The sequence below is a fragment of the Ursus arctos genome, unplaced genomic scaffold (assembly GCF_023065955.2).
Source record: "Ursus arctos isolate Adak ecotype North America unplaced genomic scaffold, UrsArc2.0 scaffold_32, whole genome shotgun sequence".
NCBI lineage: Eukaryota > Metazoa > Chordata > Mammalia > Carnivora > Ursidae > Ursus > Ursus arctos.
In genome coordinates, this window is record NW_026623008.1 from 32,843,179 (window position 1) to 32,870,340 (window position 27,162).

The window sequence follows — 27,162 nt, forward strand, 5'->3', positions numbered from 1 at the left end:
GCGCGGGCACCACTGGCCCGCCAGGCCTGCAACCGGAGGAGCCCCGCGCGCTGGGCCAGAGCGGAGGCGGCGGCGGGCGAGCGGGCTGGGCGGGGTGGAGGGTAGCTGGGGCCCGGCCCCCGCAGGCCGGCGCAGAGGAGGCCCCGGGTCGGGCAGCGCGGGGACGCGAGCGGCGTCCGCCGTTGATGGCAGCCGGGACGGTGAGCGCGGGGCGCGGGGAGGCCAGGGCCTGGCGGGCGTGAGGCGGCGGGCGAGCGGGCCGGGCGGGGTGGAGGGTAGCCGGGCAGGGCCCCCGCAGGCCGGTGCGGAGGAGGCTGCGGGTCGGGCAGCGCGGGGAGGCGAGCGGCGTCCGCGGTTGACGGCGGCCGGGGCGGTGAGCGCGGGGCCCGGGGAGGCCAGGGCCTGGCCGGCGTGAGGCGGGGGCGCCGCGCTCCTGCTCGGTGCCTTCGGCTCCTTGAAGGGTTTCCAGACCTTTCACGTAAAAGCCATTTTTGTTGCTGTGTTTTAATGAGCTCCATAACCGTGGTCGCAGGGCTGCCCCGACTTGAAGGGCTGCCGCGGTGCACGTCCTGTTGTATGCTTTCATTTATTTCCCCGCCTAGCGCGCCGGCCTGGGGCCTGCCCCGGTGCCGGTTCGGACCGGCCCTCCGCCACCCCTGCCCTGGTGTCAGCGTCGCCCTCCTGCTGAGTGCGGGGGGACCCAGCACGGCCCTGCCGGCCACCGGGCGCCCACCTGCGGGAGGACAGCTGCGGGAACGGCGTCTCGAGCATGGGCTTCATCTGTATCTTGCAGTGAAGACTGATATTTTGAAGGCACATTCTTTCTGTGATTCATGTCTTAGCCCATAGCGCTAACCTTGAAGAGATTTGTGGTTGGGTTTTTGGTTTCTAAGAAGGTCATAGTTTTTCCTCTTTTTCTTTTGGTTTTTTTCTCTGACGGGGGAGGGGCCAGGGGCTGAGAATGGACACCATGCTCGCTGGTACAAGTAGAGTGGAGCCTCAGTTCCCAGGGTCCTGAGAGCCAGCAGAGAGCATTTGAGCATCCGAGCATCCGACCTTGAGGTTGGGAGGCCCTCCTCCCACCTTTCTTAAAAATTGCAGCTGACTCAGCCCTGATCAAGACATCAAAACTGCAGGATCCTTGTTCTGCGGAGACACTGAGAAACCATGACTGTGAGGTTACCCCAGATCATAGACAGGTTAAGCGGCCTGTCTTTGGGAGTTCCGGCGTCTGAACACAGGTCCCCTTCCCACCTCCGCCAGCCCTCCGACACCTCCGAGACAGCAGGTTCTTGTTCAGCGCTGTGTAATCATCCAGAAGGACCAGCATGGCTTCGGCTTCACGGTCAGTGGGGACCGTATCGTTCTGGTGCAGGCTGTGTGGCCCGGAGGGGCAGCCATGAGAGCTGGTGTCAAAGAGGGAGACCGGATCATCAAAGTCAACGGCACCATGGTGACCAACAGCTCACACCTGGAGGTGGTAAACCTTATCAGATCTGGCGCCTATGTCGCACTGACCCTCCTGGGCTCTTCCCCCTCGTCCATCAGTGTCTCTGGGCTGCAGCAGGACCCTGCCCCCGCTGGAGCCCCCCCAGTCGCCCCTGTGGTCCCACCACTGCCTCGGCCCCCACCTCTGCCCCCCCCCCGCAGCGCATGGGGGGGGGCAAACCACTGCAGGATCCCGAATTCCAAAAACATGCCACCCAGATCCTTTGCAATATGCTGAGGCAGGAGGAAAAGGAGTTACAGTGTATTTGTGAGGTATACAGCCGGAATCCTGCCAGCCTGCTGGAGGAGCAGATCGAAGGTGCCCAGAGGCGTGTCACTCAGCTCCAGCTGAAGATCCAGCAGGAGACGGGTGGCTTCGTGGACATACCCGCCCATATGGTGACAACAGCCAGAAAGCATCAGAAGGCCAGCTCTCTCTGGACTGCCAGGAGGGGGACAGCGGCTTGGATGCTGGAACGGAGCACTTCCCCTCCCTCAGTGAGGCGCTGATGAATTGGAACTTGGCACTGTCAGACCCTGGGCTGGGCAGTCCCCGAACCTCACCTGTGATCATGGCCAGGCTGGCCCAGCACCACCGGCGGCAGGGCTCGGACGCACCAGGGCCTGGCACCAGCAAGCAGGGCGCAGACCAGAGCCCGAAGCCTTTAATTATTGGCCCAGAGGAAGATTATGACTCGGGTTATTTCAACAACGTGGGCGACATCATCTTCCAGGACCTTGAGAAGCTGAAGGCACGGCCGGCTCACCTGGGCATTTTCCTGCGGTACATCTTCTCTCAGGCTGACCCCAGTCCGCTGCTTTTTTACCTGTGTGCAGAAGTTTACCAGCAGACAAACCCCAAGGACTCCTGAAGCTTAGGAAAAGACATCTGGAATATTTTCTTAGAGAAAAATGCGCCGCTGAGAGTGAAAGTCCCGGAGGTGTTACAGGCTGAAATTGACTTGCGTCTGCGCGGCAGTGAGGACGTCCGCACCACACTCTGGGAAGTGCAGGAGGCAGCCATGCCCGAGATCCAGGGGCAGATCCAGGACTACAGAACAAAGCACACCCTGGGGCTGGGTAGTCTGTACGGTGAGAATGACCTGCTAGACCTGGATGGGGACCCTGTCCGAGAGCGCCAAGTGGCCGAGAAGCAGCTAGCCGCCCTGGCAGGCATTCTGTCCAAGTACGAGGAGGACAGGAGTGCCCCCATGGATTTCGCTCTCGATACCTATTTGGGCTACGCTGGGCTCCGTCTCCGAGAGGCATGGCCTTCCGGCACAGCTGAAAAGGCCCAGGTAGCTCCTGACAAGGACAAGTGGCTGCCCTTCTTCCCAAAGACCAAGAAGAGCAGCAATTCCAAAAAAGACAAGGATGCCTTGGAGGACAAGAGGCGAAACCCTATCCTCAAGTATATCAGGAAGCCCAAAAGCTCTTCGCAGAGCACATTTCATATTCCCTTGTCCCCTGTGGAAGTCAAACCAGGAAACGTGAGGAACATCATTCAGCACTTTGAGAACACCCAGCCGTATGACGCCCCGGAGCCTGGGATGCAGCGGCTCTCCACAGGAACTTCCCCAAGGACCTGCTGGAGAGCTACAGCTCACACTCAGAGATCTGCCTGGGCCGCTCTGAGAGCCTGAAGGGCTGGGAGGAGCTGAAGTGGTCCCGGAAGGTGGAGAACGTGCCCCGCTCTCGCAGTGATGTGGACATGGATGCGGCCGTGGAGGCTGCCCGCCTCCACCAGTCAGCCTTGTCCTCTGCCTCCAGCCTCTCCACAAGGTCTCTGGAGAACCCAACCCCTCCCTTTACCCCCAAAATGGGCTGCAGGAGCATCGAGTCCCCCAGCCTGGGGTTCTGCACAGATGCCTTCCTCCCCCACCTCCTAGAGGACGATTTGGGCCAGCTCTTGGACTTGGAGCCAGAGCCGGACGCCCAGAACTGGCAGCACACGGTGGGCAAGGATGTGGTGGCCGGTCTAAGCCAGAGGGAGATTGACCGGCAGGAGGTCATCAATGAGCTGTTTGTGATGGAAGCCTCCCATCTGCGCACGCTCCGGGTCCTGGACCTGATCTTCTACCAGCGGATGAAGAAGGAGAACCTGATGCCCCGGGAGGAGCTGGCCCGGCTCTTCCCCAACCTGCCTGAGCTCATCGAGATCCGTAATTCCTGGTGCAAGGCCATGAGGAAGCTCCGAGAGGAGGGCCCCATTATCAGAGACATCGGTGACCTCATGCTGGCTCGGTTTGACGGCCCTGGCCGGGAGGAGCTCCAGCAGGTGGCTGCCCAGTTCTGCTCCTGTCAGTCCATCGCCCTGGGGCTCATCAAGACCAAGCAGTGCAAGGAAAGCTGCTTCCAGCTCTTCATGCAGGAGGCTGAGAGTCACCCCCGGTGCCGGCGGCTGCAGTTCAGGGATCTCATTGTGTCAGATGCAACGGCTCACCAAGTACCCGCTGCTGCTGGAGAGCGTCCTCAAGCACACGGAGGGTGGCACCGCCAAGCACTAGAAGCTCTGCTGGGCATGGGACCAGTGCTGGGAAATCCTTAAGTATGTGAACAAGGCGGTGAAGCAGACGGAGAACCGGCACCAACTGGAGGGCTGCCAGAAACACCTGGACACCACGTCCCTGGAGAGGGCCAGCAACCCCCTGGCAGCAGAGTTCAAGAGCCTAGATCTCACAGCCAGAAGGATGGTCCACGAGGGGCCCCTGACCTGGAGGATCAGCAAGGATAAGAGCTTGGACCAGTGCGTGCTGCTGCTGGAGGATCTCCTGGTGCTGTTGCAGAAGCAGGACAAGAAGCTGCTGCTCAAGTGTCACAGCAAGACCGCCGCAGGCTCCGCGGACAGCAAGCAGACCTTCAGCCCTGTCCTCAAGCTCAATGCCGTGCTCATCTGCTCCGTGGCCACAGACAAACGAGCCTTCTTCATCATCTGCACCTCGGAGCTGGGCCCCCCCCAGATCTACGAGCTGGTGACACTGACGTCGTCAGACAAGAACACGTGGATGGAGCTCTTGGACGAGGCCATTTGGAACGCCACCCGGCGCCCAGGAGCTGCCCCAGTGCTCGCCCATCCCCCACCCCTGGGCGCCCGGGAGCCAGTGCAGCAGAGCCCCACCCCCAGCAGGGTCCGGCTGGATGGCTCAGAAGTGTTCCACAGTGAACCAGAGCCCGGGGAGCTGCCCGGAGCAGGCACTGGGCCCCAGCAGAGGGTTGAGGGGAAGCACGCGGGCCTCCTAGACGATCCCGAGCAGGAAGACAGCATTGAAGGGGAGCTGGGTGCCCTGCCTCACCCCTCCACATCCCTGGATGGAGAGAACAGGGGAGGCCGGATGAGAGACCCTATCCTCCTGCCCATCCCCCGTCCTCTGTTCATGGAAGGGCTCGCCGACTCAGCCCAGGAAGATGTGGAGAGCCTGCGGCACCTGATTCTGTGTGGCCTGCTGCCCGGTCGCCACCCCGAAGCGCAGCCCGCCAGGGAGCCCGACGACGGCCTGACGCCTGCGCCTTCTCTCAGGAGCAGCAGCTGGTGCCCCAGGGCACGGCCCCCCGGGGGTGAAGGTCCAGAGCAGGAGGACATGGCTCTCTGTTCTCTGGAACAGCTGCCCCCACAGGCCAGGAATTCCGGGATCTGGGAGTCTCCCAAGCTGGACAGGAACCCAGAAGAAGAGGCTTTAAGCACCGAGGCGGCAGGAAGTTACAAAGTCGTGAGAAAAGGGAACTGCTTCTATGTCAGCATGCCGGCCGGACCCCGGACTCCAGCACCGAGCCCTCCCAGCCCGAGAGCATCCCTGCCTGGCGGCTTCGGGGACCCAGTGGAGGTCACAGGCACCCTCGCCACTCCCCGCCCAGCCTGGCCCTCAGGGACGTGGGCAGCATCTTCCGCACCATCGAGCAGCTCACGGTCAAGCTCAACAGGCTCAGGGACATGGAGCTGGCCCACAGAGAGCTGCTCAGGTCCCTCGCGGGAGAGGTGTCGGGCGGCACCACACCCGTGGGCAGTTTCCACACGGAGGTGGCTAGATGGACAGACGGCTCCCTGTCACCTCCGGCCAGGGAAGCCCTGGCCTGCGACTCCAGGGACGGCCACCAGCCATGGCCGTGCTCGGAGGACGGCTCCGATGCCCCCCCGGAAGACAGCGTGGCGCCTGCGGCCTCTTCCCCAGGACTGTAACTGCCCACTCGTGCTCTGGGGACCGGCCCGAGGCAGGGGCACAGGGCAGTGGGAGCCCAGACCTCCTTCCCGCGGTGGAGGCCATGGAGAACGGGTCTAGCTGAGACCCCCGGGGGCGCCCCGCATGTCGCTTGGTCTGCTCAGGTCCCGGTCAAGTGTCAGTAGTCTCCCCTTCCCTCCAGCCGCCCCCCAAGGCCTCTCCTGAGCATGCTGACTGCATCTGAAAGGCCCCCCCAGACATGCAGGTGAAAGGAGGAGTCTCTGTGTAAATGCACTTTCTTCCTCCCTCCCCTCTTCGCAGGACCCCGGGGCTGAGGTGGGCACCCTGCTTCTCCCCTCATAGTCACTTCGGTTTCCTATAAATACATACGTGCTGTATGTGCGTCTTGCTTTGTAAATAACTTTGACCTGTTTTGTTTCTGTTCCTCGGGGGCGGAGGCAGGCCCAGAGGGACAGCTCGCATCTCCTAGTTAACAGGCCAGCTCCGGGGTCAGGGCCGAGGGGGGAGCCAGACCTGAGCACCCGGGTCCCCGTGAGTGGGAGGGTGTCCCAGCCCATGTGGCTTGAGAGCCCAGTCTCTGTGGCCCGAGCAGAGAGCTTCTCCCTGCTCCTAGGACTTGTCCTCTTCCGGGAGTTCCTGACCCCACCTCTGTCCACCCTTCCCCACCCTCTCCCTAGAGAAAAACCAGTGTATCCGGTACGGCCCTAAAAACCAGGCCCAGGAGGTGGGGCAGGGGGTGTGAATGCTGGAGTCCCCGCATTAACCCAGGACCATCGCCAGGGGCCACGGCAGCATCGGTTGCTCACCCCATGCCAGCCCCCTCCCTGCGGACCGATAGAATAGACACACTGTGCTAGGTGTATATATACATATATATATATAAATATAAATATATATATAATATATAAAATATAGAGATGGAAATGACTGTTTTCCTGTTAAAATAATGTATACTCTTATTTTCTTTCTCTCATGGTTAAGATTTTTTTTTAAAGAAAAGTTAAATATTCTTCCAAAAAAAAAAAAGTTCTTTGTAGATCTTGGATACCAGTCTTTTATCTGTAGTATCATTTGCAAATATATTCTCCCATTCCGTGGGCTGCCTCTTAGCTCTTTTGACTGTTTCCTTGACTGTGCAGAAGCTTTTAATCTTGATGAAGTCCCACAAGTTCATTTTATCTTTTGTTTCTCTTGCCTTTGGAGATGTGTCATGAAAAAGGTTGCTTTGGCCGATGTCGTAGAGGTTGCTGCCTATGTTTTCCTCCAGGATTTTGATGGATTCCTGTCTCACATTGAGGTCTTTCATCCATTTGGAGTTTATCTTTGTGTATGGTGTGAGAGAGTGGTCAAGTTTCATTCTTTTGCATATAGCTGTCCAATTTTCCCAGCACCATTTATTGACATTTATTGAATATGTCATCTGCAAAAGCAATTTATCTTTTTTTTTTCTGATTTGATCCCTTTTATTTATTTTCTTGACTGATTGCTCTGGCTAGGACTTCCAGTACTATGTTGAATAGAAATGGTAAGCATGGACACCCTGACCTTGCTTCTGACTTTAGCAGAAAAGCTTTTGACCTTTTACCATTGAGTATGATGTTTGCTGTGGGCTTGTCATATATGGCTTTTATTATGTTGAAGTATGTTTCTTCTCCACTCACATTTTATGAGTTTTTTTTTTTAAATCATGAAAGGGTGTTGTATTTTGCAAATGCTTTTTCTACATCTATTGAGATTATCATATGGTTTTTATCCCTCATTTTTTAAATATAGTGTCTCACATATATTGATTTACATATGTTGAACTTTTCTTGTATTCTAGGGGTGATTCCCACTTGATCATGACATATGATCCTTGTAATTTGCTGTTGAATTTGGTTCCTAATATTTTGTTGAAAATGTTTGCATGTATATTCATCAGGGATATTGGCAGTAGTTTTCTTTTCATGTAGTGTCTTTTTTGTTTTTAAGATTTTACTTATTTTAGAGGGTGAGGAAGAGAGGAGAGGGAGGGACACAGGGGAAAGGAGAAGGACAAACAGACTCCACACTGAACGCAGAGCTCAACACATAGCTCTATCCCAAGACCCTGAGATCATGCTTGAGCCAAAACCAAGAGTTGGACACTCATCAGACTGAGCCACCCAGGTGCTTCTTGTGGTGTGTTTTTTGGCTTTGGTAATGCTGGCCTCATATCCCCCCTCAGTAACAATAATTTGGCAGCCAACCATGGACAATAGTGCCTTTGTGGGAGATTTGGGATCTAGTTAAGAGATTGTGAAAATCCCAGTGTAACCCATGATCAATGAGGGCCATTTTGAGTAGGCAGACCCATGCCCAGGTGGCAGACCTCACTGATCTAGTGTCTGGGTACAGATTCAGAAACAGCTGTAGTCTCCCTGTGGACTTGGCTAAACCATATTTGGTCTTGGTCTCCCCACCAACACCATCTATCCACCAGGACCACTAAGAGTCACACTCGACTGTGCCACAGGTAGCAGTCCTGAGAACCTCAGACCTTGAAGTGGCCTGTGACTCAATTCTGGTCCCTTTTAGCCACTAGTTGTGTATGCCAAGGGACCGGGCGGTAGACACATCTGTCCGTGTCCCTGAGGCAGGCCCTCTGAGCTTGGTCCAACTGTAGATCCTGATATGGCCCTTTAATTCAGTCACAGGCTGGGAACACTCCTGCTGCCAAGCATCAAAAAGTAAAAGTACTTAGGAATAAATTGAATCAAGGAGGTGAAAGATGTGTACACTGAAAACTGTAGGACATTGATGAAAGAACTTGAAGACACAAATAAATGGAAAGATACCTTGTTCCTGGATTAGGAGAATTAATATTATTACAATGTCCATACTACCAAAAGTCATCTATAGATCTAATGCAATCCCTGTCAAAATTCCAATGGCATTTTTCACAGAAGTAGATAAAACAACCTTGAACTTTGTATGAAACCACAAAAGACCCAAATAGCCAAAACTATGGAATACCGTTCAGCCATAAGAAAGAAGGAAATTCTATTTGTGACAACATGAATGAAACTGGAGGACATTATGCTAAGTGAAATAAGCCAAACACAGAAAGAGAAATATTGTGTGATTTCACTTACATGTGGAATCTAAAAAAGTTGAATTCATCAAACCAGACAGTAACATGGTGACTGCCAGGGGCTGGTGGCCAAGGATGGGGGTGGTGGTTGAATGGGGAGATGTTGGTAAGATGATAAGTTCTGGGGCTTTAATATGTAGCATGGTGACTATAATTAATAGTATTGTATTGCATACTTAAAATATGCCAAGAGAATAGATCCTAAGTGTTCTCACCACACAAAAAGTGTAATTGTGAAAGGTGATAAATGTGTTAATCAACTTGAGGTGGTACTCATTTCCTCACAATGTATACATATATTAAGGCATCATTAACTTGTATAACTTCAAAAAACTCACTGTACAACTTAAATACATATAATTATTGTCGATCATACCTCAATAAAGCAGGAAGAAGAATGAAGGAGAAATCTATACTTTCTCATAAAAACAAAACCGAGGGAATTCACTGCCAAGTAGACTTGCACTATGAATAACGTTTAATGTTTTCAGGCAAAAGTAGTGTGATACCAGACCGACACATGGATCCACCAAAGAAATGAAAAGCAGTGGGAATGGAATAAAAGAAATATGCATGGTAGCAATATGTTTTGTTGATGGCATAAGTAAAAGTAGAATTTATGACAAAAAAAAATCACCCAAAGGATGAGAGTGAGGAATTGGGGATATACTGGTGTAAATCTCTTTTACGACACATCAGGTAGTGGAATTATTTGAAGTTAGACTTCGATTAAATGTTTTTAATCCTAGAACAACAATTTAAAATATTTTAAAAAGATATAAATAATAGGGAAATGATGAAGTTAAAATGGATTCATAAAAACTAACACAAAAGGGGGCAGAAAAAGAACTGATTAGATAGAATAAATAGAATGCAATTAGCAAAATGGTAATTTTAATCTAACCATATCAGAAATTGGATTCAATATAAATGATCTAAAGAAACCAAGAGACTGGGATTATAAATTAGAAATAAAAGGAAGACCCAACAATATGCTGTCTACTTAAAAAAAAAAAAAAAGACTAAAAGTAAAATAAAATCTAAAAAATAATTTAAAAAGTAAAATACATACTATTCAAACATTAAACAAAAGAAAGTTGGAGTAGCTACATTATATTAGACAAAATAGACTTCAGAATGAGGAACATTACCAGAGAGAAGGACATCTCATGATTCAAAAGGGGTCGTTTCTTTTCTTTCTTTCTTTTTTTTTTTTTTTTCCAAAAGGGGTCATTTCTTGTGGAAGATATAACAGTTCCAAAGGTGGGAGGTACCCAACAACAGAGCTTCAAAATAGATAAGCAAAATCTGATCAAGGTGAAATTAATTCAAAGAGTGAATTTTACTGTATATAAAGTAAAAAGAAATACATTTAAAATAGAATATATTAAAGATGATTCCACTTACATAAGTTTTAAAACAGGTAAATCTATTTTTTAGTGGATGAATAAAAAGTATAAAGCAAAGAAGTTTACACGAGAAGTTAGGGGGAGAATTAGGGGTGATAAAAACAAAGGGACTTCCAGAGTTCTTGCGATGCCCTACTTGTCTTTGGTAGTGGCTATTGGATGTTTGCTGTATATTTATTATACTTTACATATATGTTTTGTGCATTTTATGCTGCATATTGTATTTTATAGGAAAGTTGTAAAATAATTTTTAAAATAAAACCATGGGGAACCCAATTGAATCAATTCTTTTCCAAGTATCATGCTATGTAAAATTTTGCTTCTCTGATTTATATTGTCTCATTATACAATTAGAACACTATAATTTATTTAGCTTCCTTTCTTGCTTTGGATTCTGGGATGCTCAAAGATGTTTATTCTGAAATTGAAGTTTTATTTACTGATCTGTTGTTTCTCACAATATTATGTTTCTTATGTATGATGAGTGTGCTGGTGTGTCATATATTTTATTAAGCTTTTTTGTACTTTATTTGGGTGTGTATTTATACCTACTGTATCTTCTGACAGACATCTGACAGCATTCTTTTTTTAAGACATCCGTTTTTTTAGAGCAGTTTCAGGTTTACAACAAAATTGAGAGGAAGGCACAGAGATTTTCCCATATATCCCCTGTGTGAGTGCGCACACACACACACACACACACACACACACACTCCTCCATTGCCTCCCCCATTACTGACCACTCACCAGAATGGTACATTGTTACCAAGGATGAGTGGACATTGACATCATCATAAGCACCCAAAGTCCACAGTTTACCTTAAAGTTCACTCTTGGAGTACATTCCATGGTTTTGGACAAATATATAATGATCCAGCCATCCTTATAATAGCATACAGGGTATTCTCACTGCCCTAAAAATCCTGTGTCCTCTGTTAATCTTTCCTCCACCTCCACCCCTGGCAAGCGTTATTTTTTTTTCCCTGGGTCTCCTTAATACAGTTGGAAAAAGCAGACTCTCCAGGGCTGCCAATCACAGTGCCTTAGTAACAAACAAGGAAGCAGCACAGCGCCTGCAGGCCTCCCTAGCACCAAGAGCACATGCACAACGGTTGCAAGCTAACTGGCTGCAGGTGCACTCTCCCCAACGGCTTCCGGGCAGGAGCCAATAAGGCGCATGCTCAGGCACAGACTTCCCCGCCCCCCGCCTGGCGCCTGGCTCTGGAGTCCACTTTGGCGTGGGGAATGGCCTCCGGTCCTGCAGCGCCGAGCCGGGCTCCTGAGCCCCAAGTAAATCTCCAGGGAGAGACTCGGTCAGCCCAAGGTAGGGAGGCATGGCCAGCCACATCAACTCACTGTTTGAATTTTTAATCTTGCTGTTTGAACACTTTTAAGGTTTCCTTCTTGTCCCTGATATTCTCCTGCCGAATGTATCAAACCTAAGCGGTAAAGTTTGAATCTTGGGAAACATGGTGGAAATGCTTCTATGTGGGTCGTTTTTTACCTCTTACCCTGTATAAATCTTTTTATTGTCTCCATAGTTTTGCTCTTTCCAGAATGTCATAGTTGGAATCATACGGTTTGTAGCCTTTCCAGACTGGTTTATTCCACTTAGTAATAGCATTTAAGGTTCCTCCATGTTTTTTCATTGTTTGATAGCTCATTTCTTTCTCTTTTTTAAAGTTTTTATTTAAATTTCAGTTAACGTATAGTGTAATATTAGTTTCAGGTGTAGAATTTAGTGATTCAACACTTATTCAACACCTGGTGCTCATCACATGTCCTCCTTAATCCCCATCACCTATTTTATTTTTAAGGGAAATTCAATTCTTTGTTAGAACTCTTTAGATCAGTGTTTGTAAACATTTACCTGGGGACAGGGACTGAGAACTACCCACACCATTCTTTCCCCAGCTTCTGCCTGAAGAAGCGGGAATTAGATGAATAGAGTAGCAGCAAGGTCTTCCACTTTATCATTGCCTAGCTCCTGCTCCCGGGCCTGAAGTGCTTTTATGACCTGGTAACCGGGTCCTGGGTAGCGTTGGTGGACCTCTGGGTCGCTGCCTCCAGGGCTGCTGCAGGGTAGCTCCAGGTGGCCGCCTTGCGGGCTGTGCTACGGGGGAGCTCCCGGTAGCCTCCTGGCGGGCTGCGCAGGGGGGAGTTCCGGGTAGCCGCCTCCCAGGCTGTGCAGGGGGGAGCTCCGGGTAGCCTCCTGGAGGGCTGCACAGGGGGGAGTTCCGGGTAGCCGCCTCCCAGGCTGTGCAGGGAGGAGCTCGGGGTAGCCTCCTGGCGGGCTGCGGGGGGGGGGGGGGGGGGGGGGGGGGGAGGGGAGAGAGCTCCGGGTGGCCGCCTCGTGGGCTGCCCCGGGGAGGAGCTCCGGGTGGCCGCCTTGTGGGCTGCGCCAGCGGTAAGCTCCGGGTAGCCTGCAGCACGGGGTGGGAGGGGGTAGCTCCGGGAGGCCGCCTCGCGGGCAGCACGGGTGGGGGGGGGGGGTAGCTCCGGGTTGCCGCCTCCCGGGCAGCTCTGAAGGGAGCCTCGCAGGCCGCACCGGGGGGAACTCCGGGTCGCCGCCTTGCGGGCTTCGCTGGGGGGAGCTTAGGGTCGCCGACTTGCGGGCAGCGCCGGGGCAGGGGGAGCTCCGGGTAGCCTCCTGGCGGGGTTGCGCCTGGGGGAGCTCCCATTAGCCTCCTGGCAGGCTGCGGGGGGGGGGGGGGGGGGGGGGGGGGGGAGGGAGCTCCGGGTGGCCGCCTCTTGGGCTGCGCTGGGGGTAGCTCCGGGTAGCCTCCTGGCGGGCTGTGAGGGGGGGGAGGGGGGAGGGGGGAGAGCTCCGGGTGGCCGCCTCGTGGGCTGCGCCAGCTGTAAGCTTCGGGTAGCCTCCTGGCGGGCAGCACGGGGTGGGAGGGGGGTAGCTCCGGGTAGCCTCCTGGTGGGCAGCGCAGGTGGGGGGGGGGTAGCCTCGGGTGGCCGCCTCTCGGGCAGCGCCAGGGGGGAGCTCTGGGTCGCCGCCTCCCGGGCAGCGCTGAGGGGAGCCTCGTAGGCAGCACGGGGGGGGGGGGCGGGGGGGGAACTCCGGGTCGCCTCTTCGCGGGCTTCGGGGAGCTTCGGGTCGCAGCCTCGCAGGCAGCCCCGGGGCGGGGGGAGCTCCGGGTAGCCTCCTGGCAGGCTGCGCGCTGGGGGGGGGGGGGAGGGGAGGGGGGTAGGGCTCCGGGTGGCTGCCTCATGGGCTGCGCCAGCGGTAAGCTCCGGGTAGCCTCCTGGCCGGCAGCACGGGGTGGGAGGGGGTAGCTCCCGGTAGCCTCCTGGCGGGCAGCGTGGAGTGAGAGGGGGTAGCTCCGGGTGGCTGCCTCGCGGTCAGCGCGGGTGGGGGGAGTAGCCCCGGGTGGCCGCCTCCCGGGCAGCGCTGAGGGGAGCCTCGCAGGCAGCACCGGGGCGGAACTCCGGGTTGCCTCTTCGCGGGCTTCGCTGGGGGGAGCTTCGGGTCGCCCCCTCGCGGGCAGCGCTGGGGCGGGGGGAGCTCCGGGTAGCCTCCTGGCAGGCTGCGCGGGGGGAGGGGGGAGAGGTCCGGGTGGCCGCCTCGTGGGCTGCGCCGGCGGTAAGCTTCCAGTAGCCTCCTGGCGGGCAGCAAGGGGTGGGAGGGGGTAGCTCCGGGTAGCCTCCTGGCGGGCAGCGCGGGGTGGGAGGGGGTAGCTCTGGGTGGCTGCCTCGCGGGCAGCGCTGAGGGGAGCCTCGCAGGCAGCACCGGGGGGGAACTCCGGGTCGCCTCTTTGCGGGCTTCGCTAGGGGGAGCTTCGGGTCGCCGCCTGGCGGGCTTCGCTGGGGGGAGCTTCGGGTCGCCGCCTCGCGGGCTTCGCTGGGGGGAGCTTCCGGTCGCCGCCTCGCGGGCAGCGGGGGTGGGGGGAGCTCCGGGTAGCCGCCTGGCAGGCTGCGCGGGGGGGGGGGGGGGGGGGGGGTGCTCCGGGTGGCCGCCTCGTTGGCAGTATCGGGGCTGGGGGAGCTCCGGGTAGCCTCCTGGAAAGCTGCGCAGGGGGAGGGTGGAGAGCTCCGGGTGGCTGCCTCGTGGGCTGCGCCGGTGGTAAGCTTCGGGTAGCCTCCTGGCGGGCAGCACGGGGTGGGAGGGGGTAGCTCCGGGTAGCCTCCTGGCGGGCAGCACGGGGTGGGAGGGGGTAGCTCTGGGTGGCCGCCTCGCAGGCTGCGCGGGTGGGGGGGGGTAGCCCCGGATGGCCGCCTCTGGGGCAGCATCGGGGGAGCTCCGGGTGGCCGCCTCACGGGCAGCGCTGAGGGGAGCCTCGTAGGCAGCACCGGGGGGAACTCTGGGTCGCCGCCTCAGGGGCTTGGCTTCGCTGGGGGGAGCTCCGGGTGGCCGCCTCGCGGGAAGCGCCGGGGGCGAGCTCTGGGTCGCAGCCTCGCTGGCAGGGGGGGGGGGGGCGTTGGGGAGCCTCGAGGGCAGCGCCGGGGGAGCTCTGGGTCGCAGGCTCGGGGGCAGCGCCGGGGCGGGGGAGCTCCAGGTAGCCTCCTGGCGGGCAGTGCAGGGTGGGAGGGTGTAGCTCCCGGTAGCTTCCTGGCAGGCAGGGGGTGGGGGGTAGCTCCCAGTGGCCGCCTTACTGGCAGTGAGTGGGGGGGAGGCTTACAGGTGGCTGCCTTACAGGCAGCCTTCAGGGGACCGCGGGGGTCGCAGCCTCGCGGGCAGCCTCAGGGGACCGCTGGGTGGATGCGTCCTGGGCAGGGACCTCCTCTGAGCTTTGTGCCCGGAGTTGGTGGTGATAGTCGGCTAAATTCATGATCGTCTTGGCTACATCTTTCTGGTAATAAGGCCGACCAAATTCAAGATATCAGCTTCGCCCTCAAGGTCCCACTGGTTAACATGAAGTAGGGTCTGTGATACACACTCCACATGCCGGATGTGCTCTCTTCCAGCATAAGATCGCTTCCACCAGCCAGCCTCGAGGTGCACTGCCTTCGGACTCTTCAGCTACTCCGAGTGGAACCAGTAGGGCCGCTTGCTGAGGTTACCGAGCACGTGAATAGCGTCCCTTCTCGCTGCTTCACCTGCACGAGCATCGGAAACCGCCTTTAAGAGAAGCAAACTGGTATGTGCGGAGACACACGTGCTTTCCCGTGGTTTTAATGGGACCAGTGTTCCTGAGGGGTTGGAATGACTCTTTCATGGAAAGCCTATATATATAGGACCTGGGAGCCTCCCAGTTCAGTAATATGATTTTGTTAGATCCGTGTTCACATTTATATTATTATGACCTTGTAAATAGTATCTGTAGCTGCAGAGTTTGCTACAATTTCTTGCATAAAGTTTTGTTTTTCTTGATGTCCTTAATTGCTCTTTTGCTCAAATGCTTCTTTTTCTTTTAAAATGCTTATTTTTCTACCTCCTCCTTTATCTCCATACTCCCCAGCTGTGTAAATTTCTTCTCTGGACCTTCACGCACAGCAGGAACTTTATCATTTCATCTTGAGAGTAGTGCTCCTTCAGTCTTGACTGCTCCAGTCTGGGTTAGCTGTTTTCAGGCCCACAGTCCTGTGGGTTACTATAGCCTTTCCTGGTCTTAGATCCTGGGCTCTCTGGATCCCGTGACTTCCTTTCTTTTGTGTGCGTGCACATTTGGTTTTGTTGTTGTTTGTGAAGTAGATTTTACAGTAGTAGCAAGAGCACCCAGGCAACGATTCCTGAGTTGCTCTGTGATCATCTCCAAGAGGACCCTCGTTTTTTATAATTCTCTTTCCCACTTTATTTCTGATTAGCTTCCAGGAAGCTGAGGATGAGGTAGCTGAATTCCAGGAGGGAAGCAGAAAATGAGAGACAGAGTTGTGGGCACAATTAGTTTAGGCTGAATGAAGAAATAGAGACTTGCAGGCTGGTAAGGAGACTGAAGCTTGAAGTGGAAGCTTTGAAGGCAGTGGTGGCAGTGGGTGCCGATGCCTAATGTGCTAGGTTTATCAAAATGAGAAATATACTTTTTCAGGTGGAACTGAAGAGCGGTCATCAACAGCAACAACAACAGAATAAGCGTCAAGTAAATTTTTGAAATAAAATGTTTTCTTTCACGGAACCAAGGGAAAGTGGTTTAGAGTTTAGAAGTTCACTTAGAAACTTCATAGCTGTCAGTTTTCTAGCTATAATGTTCCTATAATTTTCAAAGGCTGATTGTTTTGACAGAGTGCTTCCTTCTACAGGACTTTATTTTTTTTAATGTTTTTTTATTACATTATGTTAGTCACCATACAGTACATCCCTGGTTTCTGATGCGAGGTTCGATGATTCATTAGTTGAGTATAACACCCAGTGCACCATGCAATATGTGCCCTCCTTACTACCCATCACCAGTCTATCCCATTCCCCCACCCCCCTCCCCTCTGAAGCCCTCAGTTTGTTTCTCTGAGTCCATAGTCTCCCATGCTTCACTCCCCCTTCTGATTACCCCCCTTTCTTTATCCCTTTCTTCCCCTACCCATCTTCCTAGTTCTTAATGTTCCATAGATAAGAGAAATCATATGATAATTGTCTTTCTCTGCTTGACTTATTTCACTTAGTATTATCTCCTCCAGTGCCGTCCATGTTGCAGCAAATGTTGAGAACTCGTTCTTTCTGATAGCTGAGTAATATTCCATTGTATATATGGACCACAGCTTCTTAATCAAGTCATCTGTTGAAGGGCATCTTTGTTCCTTCCGCGATTTAGCTATTGTGGATAATGCTGCTATGAACATTGGGGTGCATATGGCCCTTCTCTTCACTACGTCTGTATCTTTGGGGTAAATATCCAGTAGTGCAATGGCTGGGTCATAGGGTAGCTCCATTTTTAATGTTTTAAGGGACCCCACACTGTTTTCCAGAGTGGCTGTACCAACTTGCATTCCCACCAACAATGTAGGAGGGATCCCCTTTCTCCACATCCTCTCCAGCAATTGCTGTTTCCTGCCTTGTTGATTTTTGCCATTCTAACTGGCATAAGGTGGTATCTTAGTGTGGTTTCTATTTGAATTTCCCTGATGGCTAAGGATTTTGAACATTTTTTCATGTGTCTGTTAGCCATTTGTATGTCCTCATTAGAAAAGTGTCTGTTCATATCTTGTGCCCATTTTATGATTTGTTTATTTGTTTCTCTTGTATTGAGTTTGAGAAGTTCTTTGTAGATCTTGGATACCAGTCTTTTTTTTTTTTTAATGATTTTTTATTATATTATGTTAGTCACCATACAGTACATCCCCGGTTTCCGATATAAAGTTCGATGATTCATTAGTTGTGTATAACACCCACTGCACCATGCAATACGTGCCCTCCTTACTACCCATCACCGGTCTATCCCATTCCCCCACCCCCCTCCCCTCTGAGGTCCTCAAGTTTGTTTTTATAGTCGATAGTCTCTCATGTTTCATTCCCCCTTCTGCTTACACCCCCTTTCTTTATCCCTTTCTTCCCTTACCGATCACCCTATTTCTTATGTTCCATAGATGAGAGAAATCATATGATAATTGTCTTTCTCTGCTTGACTTATTTCATTTAGCATTATCTCCTCCAGTGCCGTCCATGTTGCAGCAAATGTTGAGAACTCGTTCTTTCTGATAGCTGAGTAATATTATATTGTATATATGGACCACAGCTTCTTAATCCAGTCATCTGTTGAAGGGCATCTCGGCTCCTTCCACGATTTAGCTATTGTGGACAATGCTGCTATGAACATTAGGGTGCATATGGCCCTTCTCTTCACTATGTCTGTATCTTTGGGGTAAAGACCCAGTAGTGCAATGGCTGGGTCATAGGGTAGCTCAATTTTTTAATCATGACATTTGCTTACCATCATATTGTTTCACTCATTACTTAGTAACACTAAATATAATTTTAAATTTAATGTGTTACAGGTTGAATTGTGTCCTCTCCAAAAGATATGTTCTCGTCCTAACCCCTGATGTCTCAGAATATAGCCTTATTTGCAGATGGGGTCTTTACAGAGGCAATCAAGTTAAAATGAGATCGTTAGGGCTGTCCCTAATCCAGTACGATGATGTCCTTTTAAAAAGGGAAAATTCAGACCTAGAGACAAACATGCGTAGGAAAAAGAAAAAATTAAGACCTAGGGAGAAAACAACTGTCTATAAGCCAAAAAGAAAGGCCTGGATCAATTCTTTCCCTCATGACATTCAGAAGGAACCAAACTTGCCAACATCTTTATCTTGACTTCTAGCCTCCAGAAATATGAGACAATTTCTGTTGGCTAACCCACTCAGTTTGCAGTAATCTGTTACAACAGCCTTAGGAAAGTAATACAAGTATATTCGTTCCAATTTTATATGAAAACTTTCCATTCTAAAATCCAGTATTTTATATTATCTTAATTTTTAATTCTTTAAAATCAGTTCATAATGATTAGTGGTTTAGTACTGTATAAACATTGTTTAAACATATTTATAGACATGAAATTTTTCCTTGCCTTTCTTCCATGATATTTGCCTTTACCTGTTATAATTCTTCCTCTCTGCCCATTTATTTCCTAAATCTTTTACTGACTTCTTTACTAAACAATTCATGTAAGAATTCCTGTCTTGTCCATCTCCTCTTTCCCTTAGGCCATCTTGTATATATATCAACTACGTCCGTATAGCTGTGTAGGTATATAGTTAAGTTATTAGTAGGTCACCTAGGCAACCCCAAATACTGACTCATCTAATGGCGTGACAGAGCAGCAGGGCCAAAGATTTCATCAAAATGTGAATGTACCCCGAGTGACTCAGTACCAGAAGCATATGAAGAATGGAGGAGAAATAAATTTTGAAATGTACATAACTGAAAATTCTTCTAATGTTCAATGAATAACATGCAATTAGAGAATTTGGTTCTCAAGTAATAGAAGTTCTTTCTTTTTGGGTATATGCACAGATAAGCACACTATTTTTTAGTGGCAATTACACAAAATAGAATTTATCAGAATTCCTGTGTTTGTAGGGTACAAACCTGTGAAGTCAGTGAGTATGAAAGTAACAACTTGTGTGAAGGAAACTTGAGATTTTTCCCAAATTTGAAAACAATCCTTAAAGATATATGATATTGCATTAACAAGTTGTAATGCTAAAAATATTTTTTTAAACAACCAATGTTTTAAAAAAATCAACCATGCTAGTGGAAAAGTAGAATTTTCTTTTTATTATTTGTATAGAAAATTATACTGAGGCATCAAGGTGGCTTAGTTGGTTAAGTGTCTGATTTTTGATCTCAGCTCAGATCTTGATCTCAGGGTCATGAGTTCAAGGCTCGCGTTGTGCTCTAGCTGGGCTGGAGTCTAGAAGGAAGGGAGGGAGGGAAGGAGGAAGGAAAGAAGGAAGGAAAGGGAAGGGGAAGGGGCAAGGGAAAGGGAAAGGAAGGAAAAAGGGAAGGGAAAGAGGGAGGGAGGAGGGAAGGAAGGAAGGATGGAAGGAAGGAAGAAAAAGAAAGAAAGAAAGAAAGAAAGAAAGAAAGAAAGAAAGAAAGAAAGAAAGAAAGAAAATTATATCACCAAAGCACTGGAATTTGAAGAGGAGGTCAAAGAGTACCCAGCCAAAAATATCAGAAAAGAAGTGTTACAGAAGTACGTCAGAAATAAATAGCATAAAAATACGTTATTTCTCTGGACTTTGTGATGTTTAAGGTATTAGTTTTTTAAAATTTGTAATTTATTATTTCTTTTCTCATTCTAAGTAAATATCCCTGTCTGTATGTAATTCTGCATTTATGTTTTTTTATTTTGTGAACTATATAATATCATCCTTTAAAAACCAAACTAAATGTATCCCAACTTAACTTTTCAAGCCAGATTTCAAATATGCCTTTTTCAACATCACCTGACATGAGGAGGGTAGAGTAGAAAAGGTCAGAGTTAAAAAAAGATAGTACTTTTACCATGGTTAAAATATCTTATTTTGTGAATTTCACACACACACAAAATCTGATTGTGTGAACCCATTGCTAGCAGCTCTCCCAGAGCTGTAGAAGGGGCTTGGACAATTGAAACTCCCCAGTAAATCTTCTTGTGCTCCCCACTGAGTATCAGCCCATCCTTTCTCCATAATTCTACGGCCATAGGTTCAGTCATTCATTGAATAAATTTCGGCAGGGCATTTAGTACATATGAGGCTCTGTTCTAGATGTGGGTGTAGAAACAGCGAATAACAATCCATGTTCCCACAGAGCTTTTTTGTCAGGTGGGGAGAGGGGAACAACCAATTAGCAAGTAAATACATAAATAACCAAGACTATTTTAGATAGTCATATAAGCAATGCAGGAAATAAAATAGGAATTGATAAAGATGACTGGGGTAATGAGCAACCTGAGATAGAACTAGAAGGTGATTCTAAGAAGAAAATATTCTGAGACATAATAATAAACATAAACCATTTCTATAAATATTTTAGGAGAAATAATTTTAGAGAGAGAGAGTGAGCACACATGTGAGTGGGGAGGAGGGGCCGCGGCAGAGGGCGAGAAAGAATCTCATGCTGACTCTCTGCTCAGCTGGGAGCCCTATGTGGGACTGGATCCCAGGATCCTGAGATCATGACCGGAGCTGAAATCTAGAGTCAGACACTCAACAGACTGAGCCACCCAGGCACCTTAGAAATTATTATTTTTTTAATAATTTGTTATTTATTTGAGAGAGAGAGAGCAAGCACGAGCAACAGGGTGGAGAAACAGAGGGAAAAGAAGAAGCATGCTCCCCGCTGAGCAGGAAGCCTGATGTGGGGCTTGATCCCAGGACCTCAAATTCATGACCTGAGCTGAAGGCAGATACTTAACCGACTGAGCCACCCAGGTGCCCCTCAGAAATTATTTTAAGTAGAGTAAATAATAAATGCAAAAGCTCTGGGCAGAAAACTGTTGCATGTTCAAGGAATCTAAAGATGGTAGTGTTGGCTAGAGCAGGAAAGCAGAGAAAGGTAGGAAATGAGGAAGGGGTGAGAGCATGATGTTAGACTTTCAAGGCAGGACTGTTGGACTAATTGCAAAAGGCTATTCCTTCCTGAATGTTCCAAAGGCACTTCAGATTTAACATATTTAAAACCAAATTCGCCATCTTTCTTCCACCAGCATGTTCCTGCTTCTACGTTGCCCATCTCATTTAATGACATCATCTCCCCTCAGTTGCCCGACCTAAAAGAATCTCCTACTCTGCCCTGTAATTCTTCCCTGATTCCAAATCTAGTTTATTAACAAATCTTATTTGCTGATTCTTCCTCACAAATCTCTCTCGTCCTGCGCCCCTTTCCAGGTCACTGCTCCTGTTCCAGTTTACCCCTTCACCATCTCCCCTGAAGTTTCACCTCACTTCCCTCTTAGAGACCCACTGCTTTTCCTTTTATTTCCTTGAGTTAGTCTTTACACAGCAGCCCTCATGAGCTTTGCAAACAATGATCGGTCATGTCGCTCTGTTGTTAAAACGCCTCCAAATGGTCCATCACCGCACAAATAAGAATGTCTACACCATTAGACATGGAATCCAAGATCCTTTAGGTCTGACTATTGCCTACGACTCCAGTCTCCATCACACAGATTAATTCTCCAACAAAACCAAACTACTTTCAATTTCCTTTATGTTCCCACTGCTTCAAACCTTTATTCTTTGCACATGTTGTTTTTGACATTTGGAATGACTATTCCCATTACGTCCCCTGCTGTGTCCCTGCAAAATTCACCCTGAAAAGCCTAGGTTTAGTGTCCATATTTTTTGGTAACACTTCTCTTGAAGCTTTCTCTCCCCACCACACACCACCACCAGGACTTGACCTCTCATTGTCTCTGTTTGTGCAGCTTTTTGCACATAGAATCATTTTAGAAGTCTGGTTTCCCCCTGTTGATACCCATTAGAATGATTTGATGCCTGTACTTCAAGCAATGTGATGAGGAGCCTACAGAGCTTGTCCCTGAACAGTACAGCTATCGATCACAAAAATAAAACGTTAGACCTATGGGGAATTTTTATCATTAAGGTGATCCCTTCATCATACAAATGAAGGAACCGATAACCAGAAAGGTTAAGCAGCCAACAGCACCCTAACTAGTTTTTTATGGAGCCCATAGTAACTTCGTATCTCCTGCCCCCAGAGCTTTAGCCTGGGGCTTTGTGTGCCATTGGGGATTTCTCCCCTCCTCTCCCTTATTTATGTTCACGGATGTTATCTTCAATGGAAAGCTGATCGGTAGCTATGGATGCATTTACTTTATATTAAGCACTCTACCAACATTCATGAAGGGATGAAATAAAAGGCTTGAGTTTGTAATGATCTAATTGATACTGTCAATGGAGTGAGACTAAGCTTAGGAAGCCTATTGCTTCATTCCTTAATTCTTTTGTCAAACATTCCCTAATCATCTTTAATATGCAAAATGCCACACTTTGTGTTGAGAATGAAAAGGCAAACAGAAAATGTGATCTTTGCACGCCAGAAAGTCACAGAGAAATAAAACACATGATCATAATACTAAAGCAAAGTTAGAAAAGCCATACTGAAAGTGTGACTAAATCAAGAAGTGCATGATTCTGGAAATCTCTTAGGAAAGAGTCACCGAGTTTTTTTAGAGAAGATTATATTTGAGCTATCCATTCCTTCATTTATTCATTCATTATTATTCATTTATTTATTATTAACGAGCACTTAGCTTGTTAATAACAAATTTTTTAAGAAGACAAAACTAAAGGATGAATCATGAAATAACTGCTCAATCAGTGTTATTTTTAGGGGCAGCTTGACTTAATCTCATTGACAGTGCTGCTTTATTCATCACACCATGAAACTAGTTTCAAGGAATCTTCAAGGAAAGCATCTGAATGCAAGCCCTGGCACTTCTGCAGAGCAAGTTTCTTCATTCCGAATCTGTGGAATAGACCAAAAACCCGAAGCCTCTGGCAGGATATGTGGCAGCTGGAAAATCCCCTAACCACATATTTTAAAGCCCGTAAGATGCTTGTGGTTTAACACGTATATGTCGTTATTCTAACATTCACTAAAATAAAATGCAATTACACATTACTGAATACTATTGATTTTCTCTTAGGATAATTTCGGCTGTTAATTCCCTCAAATAATATCTTAGAACTCACTTGTGTGCTAAATGGAAACCCAGAGAATAATTTACATTTTTCTTTTTAGTGAAGATATAAATGAATTAAAACTTTAGAAAAAATAACCCAAGGCCCTCAAGAACTGATTATCCCCCTTGCTTTAACCTGAATTCTCCTTTTATTAAGAAAGATTCACTATTCAGGGAACATTTTATCTTCATTCATAAAATGGAGTCTTTCATTTCTGGGGACTCATGACAAATGAACAAATGAAGGGACAGATGAAGACTCATTAAGGGACTTGTTTGAATTTAAATGGGGGAAAAGATTTCAAATAGGTAAATTAAATATGCAGATATATGTGCATATATGTATCTGCATATACATATACTTGCCTGTGGTTTTCTTCAGTAAGTTAATTTATAGCTTTTTTTTTTTTTACTTTAATGAATAGGAAATGGGTGTGCATATGAATGGGTTTTAATCTTTGCAGCAGTTCCACGATGTCTCCATTGCTTTTCACTTAAGAAAACATATCCAGCCTTTGCCCACCTAAATCAGGATATTTCCATTAGAAGAAGAAGGAGGAGGGGAAGAAGAAGGAGGAGGAAGAGGGGGAGGAGAACCACCTCACCAGGTCCAGTGTGATGCCTTGTTTTACATTAGGTGTTAAAGAAATCTGTACAAATGTGTGCAGCTGTTTCCCTTCAGTCAATGATAGTATTTATTCGGAGATCTCCTGCAATTTCATGGCCGATGACTCCTGTTGCCATAAACCATTCAGAGGGAAAGGAAAACCCAATGAGTAATCACTGTGCACTGAAAATGTCATTGTAAAAGTAAGGTGGCAGAGACAAGGCCTCTAGAGTTGAACTCTGAAGACCCAAACCAACTCTAATCAATCTGTTAGATTTTGTTACTCAAACTTGGTAGCATTTTTATGCTGCTTGAGCCATTTAATATTATTTTAAACAATGCCTTTACTTTAACATGAAATACTAATTAACCATTGTTAATTCCATATTTTTTTTATCCCCTTTCCCTTCCATTGGCTATATAACAGTGATTATAGTTCTGTAAAATGCCTTGTTTTCTTCATTTTTATTAGAAAAACTAAATTAATAAACTTGAAACCTTTCATTAAAAGAAGTTCTTCAAAATTTAGTATCTTAATGTTCAAAATAAGTAACTAAAGGGTAGCATAAGAAAATTTTTAAAAAAGGGATAATCCTTGATCTATAATGTGGGTGCATATATACACAAAAATGATAGATAGATAGATAGATGATAGATAGTCATAACATTATTAAAGCAACATTTTCTAGCCTGGGATATATTTTCAAAAGAAAATAGAAGCATACGCACCTAATTTTATTTACATGGTAATTTTTCACTTTTTTATATTAGGCGAAAAGGTAATAGGTTTTTTTGTAGAGTTTTTTCAAAAGAAATAGTTAAGGGGCACCTGGGTGGCTCAGTTGGTTAAGCATCTGCTTTAAGCTCAGGTCATGATCCTGGAGTCCCAGGATCGAGCCCTGCATCAGTCTCTCTGCTCATCAGGGAGTCTGCTTCACCCTCTCCCACTCCCGCTGCTCATATTCTCTCTTTCTCTCTCTCTCATTCTCTCTCAAATAAATAAAATCTTTTAAAAAAATAAAAATAAAGTAAAAAAAAAAGTTAAAACCCATGTTAAGAAATCCCCTTTCTTTTAATATGAAAGTGACTTTTTATTTTATTCTAATTCAATATAGTTAACATACAGTGTTATATTAGTTTCAGGTGTACAATATAGTGATTCAGCAATTCCATACATTACTCAGTGCTCATTGTGATAAATGTACTCTTAATCCTTGTCACCTATTTCACCCATCCCCCCACCCAACTCCTTTCTGATAACCATCAGTTTGTTCCCTGTAGTTAAGAGTCTGGTTTTGGTTAGTTACTTTTTTCCTTTGTTTTGTTTCTTAAATTCCACATATGAGTGAAATCATATGGTATTTGTCTTTCTCTGACTTATTGCACTGAGCATTATACTCTCTAGATCCATTCATGTTGCAAATGGCAAGATTTCATTCTTTTCTATGGCTGAGTAATATTCCATTGTATATATATATCCCACTTCTTTATTCATCTAGTGTTGGACACTTGACGATATTTGGCTATTGTAAATAATGCTGCAATAAACATAGGGGTACATATATCTAGCCGAATTGGTGTTTTTGTATTACTACATCATATGGTAGTTCTATTTTTAATTTTTTGAGTAACCTCCCATGTCTTCTGCCCATTTTTAATTGGCTAATTTGTTTTTTTGGTGTTGAGTTGTATCAGTTCTTTATATATCTTGGATACTAGCCCTTTGTTGATTATGTCATTTGTAAATATCTTCTCCCAGTCATTAGGTTGTCTTTTAGTTTTGTTGGTCATTTCCTTTGCTTTTCATTTTGATGTAGTTCCAATAGTTTATTTTTGCTTTTATTTCCCTTGCCTTAGGAGAAATATCTAGAAAATGTTTGTATGGCCAGTGTTAGAGAAATCACTGCTTGTGCTTTCTTCTAGAATTTTTATGTTTCAGGTTTCACATTTAGGTCTTTAACCCATTTTGAGTTTATTTTTGTGTACCAAGTAAAAAAGTGGTCCAGTTTCATTCTTTTGCATAGAGATTTCCCAACATCATTTGTTGAAGAGACTCTCTTTTACCCTTTGCATATTCTTGCCTCCTTTGTCAAAGATTAATTGACCATATAATTACAGGTTTATTTCTGGGCTCTCTATTCTGTTCCATTGATCTATGTGTTTATTTTTATGCTGATACCATACTGTTTTGACTACTACAATTTCGTAGTATAACTTGAAATCTGGGATTGTGATACTTCCTCTTTGTTTTTCTTTTTCATGATTGCTTTGGCTATTCAGGGTCTTTTGTGGTTCCATACAAATTTTAGGTTGGTTTGTTCTACTTCTGTAAAAAATGCTGTTGGTATTTTGATAGGGTTTGCACTTAATGTGTAGATTTCTTTGGGTAGTATGGACATTTAAACAATATTTGTCCTTCCAATTCATGAGCATGGAATATCTTTCCGTTTGTGTTGTCTTTGATATCTTTTATTAATGTTTTCTAGTTTTCAGAGTATAGACTTTCATCACTTTGGTTAAGTTTTTTTCCTAGATATATTTTTTAAAGATTTACTTATTTATTTGCCAGAGAGAGCGCACAAACAAGGGGGAGGCGCAGAGGTAGAGGGAGAAGCAGGCTCCTCACTGAGCAAGAAGCCCGATATGGGCCTCCATCTCAGGACCCTGGGATCATGACCTGAGCCAAAGACAGACGCTTAACTGACTGAGTCACCCAGGGGTCCCTAGTCCTAGATATTTTATTATTTTTGGTGCAATTGTAAATGGGATTATTTTCTCAATCTCTCTTTCTGCTGCTTTATTGTGTATAGAAATGTAATGGATTTTTGTATATTGATTTTTATATCCTGTGATCTTACTGAATTCTTTTATTAGTCCAATAGATTTTTGGTAGTCTTTTGGGTTTTCTGTATGTGGTATCATAAGACATTCCTTTCTTCTGAGAGGAACTGAAATAATCATCATACTTGCATTTTCTATAGCTAAATCATTCCTTAGTTCTATATTCTCTCACACAAAGCATTGGGTTATTTTCCTTAGAGAAGATAGGTTTTTTGTTTTGTCTTAGTTTCATTATTAAGCAATTGAGAGTATCACTTGTATTCTCTGTATCTCAGTCATCAGATGGATCTTCTCAGAAGAGGATTATTCCCCAAAGGTGGTGCATGGTTACAGAGATGTTAAGGAGTGAAGGGACCATACCTTCTATTTTTTGTAACTCCCAGACTTTCCAGTTCAGATTCCTGTATCTAAAGAGAGTGCAATTTCAAAGCATCCCAATGATATTGTGCTAACTAGCTTT

General features: G+C 47.4%; 1 protein-coding gene and 1 long non-coding RNA gene across 2 annotated transcripts in view; both read left to right on the forward strand.

Annotated features, from left to right (window-relative positions):
• The first annotated feature begins 951 nt into the window (after positions 1-951).
• On the forward strand, positions 952-5,799 carry LOC125282318 (rho guanine nucleotide exchange factor 11-like). The gene is given in 7 exon segments (XM_048216929.2): positions 952-1,290; positions 1,292-1,636; positions 1,639-1,879; positions 1,882-3,057; positions 3,060-3,915; positions 3,917-5,235; positions 5,238-5,799. Coding segments are annotated over 7 exon segments (4,485 nt in total). The 5' UTR covers positions 952-1,167; the 3' UTR covers positions 5,663-5,799.
• A 5,607-nt stretch (positions 5,800-11,406) lies between these two features.
• The window catches only part of LOC125282319 (uncharacterized), a 41,523-nt gene continuing 25,767 nt past the window's right edge, over positions 11,407-27,162 (forward strand). The window contains exons 1-2 of the long non-coding RNA XR_008956762.1: positions 11,407-11,508; positions 15,099-15,271. This is a non-coding gene — a long non-coding RNA (uncharacterized LOC125282319). The remainder of the gene's footprint in view (positions 11,509-15,098; positions 15,272-27,162) is intronic.